General features: G+C 43.1%; 1 protein-coding gene across 1 annotated transcript in view; it reads left to right on the forward strand.

Moving 5' to 3' along the window:
- The window catches only part of itfg1 (integrin alpha FG-GAP repeat containing 1), a 290,804-nt gene that overhangs the window by 236,540 nt on the left and 49,264 nt on the right, over positions 1-5,000 (forward strand). Inside the window, exon 13 of the mRNA XM_062020935.1 lies at positions 3,137-3,180. Coding sequence (XP_061876919.1) covers positions 3,137-3,180 — 44 coding nt within the window. The remainder of the gene's footprint in view (positions 1-3,136; positions 3,181-5,000) is intronic.

Raw genomic sequence — 5,000 nt, forward strand, 5'->3', positions numbered from 1 at the left:
TTAGACCTCATCAAGACCACCTCCACATTAGACCTCATCAAGACCACCTCCACACTAGACCTCATCAAGACCACCTCCACATTAGACCTCATCAAGACCACCTCCACATTAGACTTCATCAAGACCACCTCCACATTAGACCTCATCAAGACCACCTCCACATTAGACCTCATCAAGACCACCTCCACATTAGACCTCATCAAGACCACCTCCACATTAGACTTCATCAAGACCACCTCCACATTAGACCTCATCAAGACCACCTCCACATTAGACTTCATCAAGACCACCTCCACATTAGACCTCATCAAGACCACCTCCACATTAGACCTCATCAAGACCACCTCCACATTAGACTTCATCAAGACCACCTCCACATTAGACCTCATCAAGACCACCTCCACATTAGACTTCATCAAGACCACCTCCACATTAGACCTCATCAAGACCACCTCCACATTAGACCTCATCAAGACCACCTCCACATTAGACCTCATCAAGACCACCTCCACATTAGACTTCATCAAGACCACCTCCACATTAGACCTCATCAAGACCACCTCCACATTAGACCTCATCAAGACCACCTCCACATTAGACTTCATCAAGACCACCTCCACATTAGACCTCATCAAGACCACCTCCACATTAGACCTCATCAAGACCACCTCCACATTAGACTTCATCAAGACCACCTCCACATTAGACCTCATCAAGACCACCTCCACATTAGACCTCATCAAGACCACCTCCACATTAGACCTCATCAAGACCACCTCCACATTAGACTTCATCAAGACCACCTCCACATTAGACTTCATCAAGACCACCTCCACATTAGACCTCATCAAGACCACCTCCACATTAGACCTCATCAAGACCACCTCCACACTAGACCTCATCAAGACCACCTCCACATTAGACCTCATCAAGACCACCTCCACATTAGACTTCATCAAGACCACCTCCACATTAGACCTCATGAAGACCACCTCCACATTAGACCTCATCAAGACCACCTCCACATTAGACTTCATCAAGACCACCTCCACATTAGACCTCATCAAGACCACCTCCACACTAGACCTCATCAAGACCACCTCCACATTAGACCTCATCAAGACCACCTCCACATTAGACTTCATCAAGACCACCTCCACATTAGACCTCATCAAGACCACCTCCACATTAGACCTCATCAAGACCACCTCCACATTAGACCTCATCAAGACCACCTCCACATTAGACTTCATCAAGACCACCTCCACATTAGACCTCATCAAGACCACCTCCACATTAGACTTCATCAAGACCACCTCCACATTAGACCTCATCAAGACCACCTCCACATTAGACCTCATCAAGACCACCTCCACATTAGACTTCATCAAGACCACCTCCACATTAGACCTCATCAAGACCACCTCCACATTAGACTTCATCAAGACCACCTCCACATTAGACCTCATCAAGACCACCTCCACATTAGACCTCATCAAGACCACCTCCACATTAGACCTCATCAAGACCACCTCCACATTAGACTTCATCAAGACCACCTCCACATTAGACCTCATCAAGACCACCTCCACATTAGACCTCATCAAGACCACCTCCACATTAGACTTCATCAAGACCACCTCCACATTAGACCTCATCAAGACCACCTCCACATTAGACCTCATCAAGACCACCTCCACATTAGACTTCATCAAGACCACCTCCACATTAGACCTCATCAAGACCACCTCCACATTAGACCTCATCAAGACCACCTCCACATTAGACCTCATCAAGACCACCTCCACATTAGACTTCATCAAGACCAGTCCTGCAGTGTGTTTACTTAATTGTGATATCATGTGCGATACAAGCAGTCCTGCAGTGTGTTTACTTAAGTGTGATATCATGTGCGATACAAGCAGTCCTGCAGCGTGTTTACTTGTGTGTGGTATCACGGTGATACAAGCAGTCCTGCAGCGTGTTTACTCGTGTGTGGTATCATGTGTGATACAAGCAGTCCTGCAGCGTGTTTACTCAAGTGTGATTTCATGTGCGATACAAGCGGCCCTGCAGTGTGTTTATTCAAGTGTGATGTCATGTGTGATACAAGCAGTCCTGCAGATTATTTACTTGTGTGTAATATCATGTGCGATACAAGCAGTCCTGTAGCGTGTTTACTTGAGTGTGAGTGATATTATGTGCGATACAAGAAGTCCTGCAGTGTGTTTACTTACAGTAAGTGGGATACCATGTGTGATACAAGCAGTCCTGCAGCGTGTTGACTTGTGTGTGATATCACGGTGCTACAAGCAGTTTTGCAGCGTTTTTACATGTGTGTGATATCATGTTGCGATACAAGCAGCCCTGCAGCGTGTTTACATGTGTGTGGTATCATGAGCGATACAAGCAGACCTGCAGCGTGTTTACTTGAGTGTGTGTGATATTATGTGCGATACAAGCAGTCCTGCAGTGTGTTTAATTACAGTAAGTGGGATATCATGTGTGATACAAGCAGTCCTGCAGTGTGTTTACTTACAGTAAGTGTGATATCATGTGCGATACAAGCAGTCCTGCAGCGTGTTTACTTAAGTGTGATATCATGTGCGATACAAGGAGTCCTGCAGCGTGTTTACTTGTATGTGATATCATGTGCGATACAAGCAGTCCTGCAGCGTGTTTACTTGTGTGTGATATCATGCGCGATACAAGCAGTCCTGCACCATGTTAACTTGTGTGTGATATATTATGTGCGATACAAGCAGTCCTGCAGCGTGTTCACTTGTGTGTGATATCATGAGCGATACAAGCAGTCCTGCATCGTGTTTACTTGAGTGGGAGTGATATTATGTGCGATACAAGCAGTCCTGCAGTGTGTTTACTTGTGTGTGTATATACTGTAAATATACTCTGTATATGTGTGTATATATATATGATGGTGCTATGTTTTCACATTCAAAGCATGCAGAAATGTTGACGTTTTAACTGCAGTTTTTGGAAGCTGGTATGTCCTCCTGGTTCAGGACAAAGGAGTGTGTGTGTGTTCAGGACCTCTGCAGGTTCAGACGTGTTCCTCGGATCATGACATCAAAGTCCTGTTGGACTCAGTCTGACTTTGTGCTCTCTGTCTCCTCAGTGCTCAGCGGCCTTTGTTCCAACGCCTGCCCAGGTAACATCAAGGTGAGTTCTGTGTGTGTGTGTGTGTGTGTGTGTGTGTGTGTGTGTGTGTGTGTGTGTGTGTGTGTGTGTGTGTGTGTGTGTGTGTGTGTGTGTGTGTGTGTGTGTGTGTGTGTGTGTGTGTGTGTGTCTGTGTGTGTGTCTCTGTGTGTGTGTGTGTGTGTGTATCAAAAGGAGGGTGGTCCCAAAAAGGAGGGATTTTTCACATTGACTGTGTGTCGCTTTTAAAAGTGCTCCCCCTCTGGTCAACATATGAAATAACAAGTTTGTGTAAGAAATTGAAATGCGCCCCCTTTGGCCAAAATAAATTTAAAAAAAAAAAAGTAAAATAAATATGTATATAGAGACATACTGTAATAACTTGAAGTAAATAATGAAGATTTAAAAACCAATTACAAACAAAAATGAACTAAAAGCAGTCTTTTTCTCACAATGTGTCGACTTTTTCTTACGACATTGGGAACAATTTCTCATATTCTTTCTGTTTCTGTAATATTGCCATATTTTCTTGTAAAAGTATTACCGTATTTCCCGCACTATAAGGCGCACCTTCAATGAATGGCCTAGTTTAAAACGTTGTTCGTATATAAGGCGCACCGCATTATAAGGCGCACCATCAATGAATGGCCTATTCTAAAACGGTGTTCGTATATAAGGCGCACCGCATTATAAGGCGCACCTTCAATGAATGGCCTATTCTAAAACGGTGTTCGTATATAAGGCGCACCGCATTATAAGGCGCACCATCAATGAATGGCCTATTCTAAAACGTTGTTCATATATAAGGCGCACCGCATTATAAGGCGCACCTTCAATGAATGGCCTAATCTAAAACGTTGTCCATATATAACGCGCACCGTATTATAAGGCGCACCTTCAATGAATGGCCTATTATAAAACGTTGTTCATATATAAGGCGCACCGCATTATAAGGCGCGCATTCAATGAATGGCCTATTTTAAAACGTTGTTCGTATATAAGGCGCACCGCATTATAAGGCGCACCTTCAATGAATGGCCTATTTCAAAACGTTGTTCGTATATAAGGCGCACCGCATTTTAAGGCGCACAGAATATAGTAGAGGCTGGGGTTACGTTATGCATCCCGTAGTTGCGAGACCCGTTGTGGCTCAATATTGGTCCATATATAAGGCGCACCGGATTATAAGGCGCACTGTCCGCTTTTGAGAAAATTGGAGGTTTTTAGGCGCGCCTTATAGTGCGGAAAATACTTTTTTATGTCAAATTATTACTTTTAATTGCAAAATGGTGACATTTGTCCAAAAAAAATTCTGACTTTTATCTCAATATTGCCAATTTTTGTTGTTGTTCTTGTAAAAAACTGTGACATTTTTTTGAGTAAAATGATGACAAAAGTCAAGTAAAAATTCCGATTATTATGAAAATATTGCCAAAATGTTCAAGTTTTCTTATAAAATCGCGACTGTTGTTGAGTAAAACGACAACTTTTATCACAACATTGCACAAATGTTCACTTTTTCCTGTGAAATTTTGCCTCGCGTCGAGTAAAATGACAACTTTTATTACAATACTGACAAAATTCCAAGTTTTATCTTGTAAAATTCCAACTCATTTTTTTTATATTTGCATAGTTTGTATATATTATTAATGTTGTAAATGCACATCTTTATATATCTAGAGAGGGCGGTCTTAAAGAGGGAGGCATTTTTCACGTGTGTGTGTGTGTGTGTGTGTGTGTGTGTGTGTGTGTGTGTGTGTGTGTGTGTGTGTGTGTGTGTGTGTGTGTGTGTGTGTGTGTGTGTGTGTGTGTGTGTGTGTGTGTGTGTGTGGTGGGTGTTACCC

This window comes from Entelurus aequoreus, linkage group LG02 (assembly GCF_033978785.1).
Source record: "Entelurus aequoreus isolate RoL-2023_Sb linkage group LG02, RoL_Eaeq_v1.1, whole genome shotgun sequence".
Lineage (NCBI taxonomy): Eukaryota > Metazoa > Chordata > Actinopteri > Syngnathiformes > Syngnathidae > Entelurus > Entelurus aequoreus.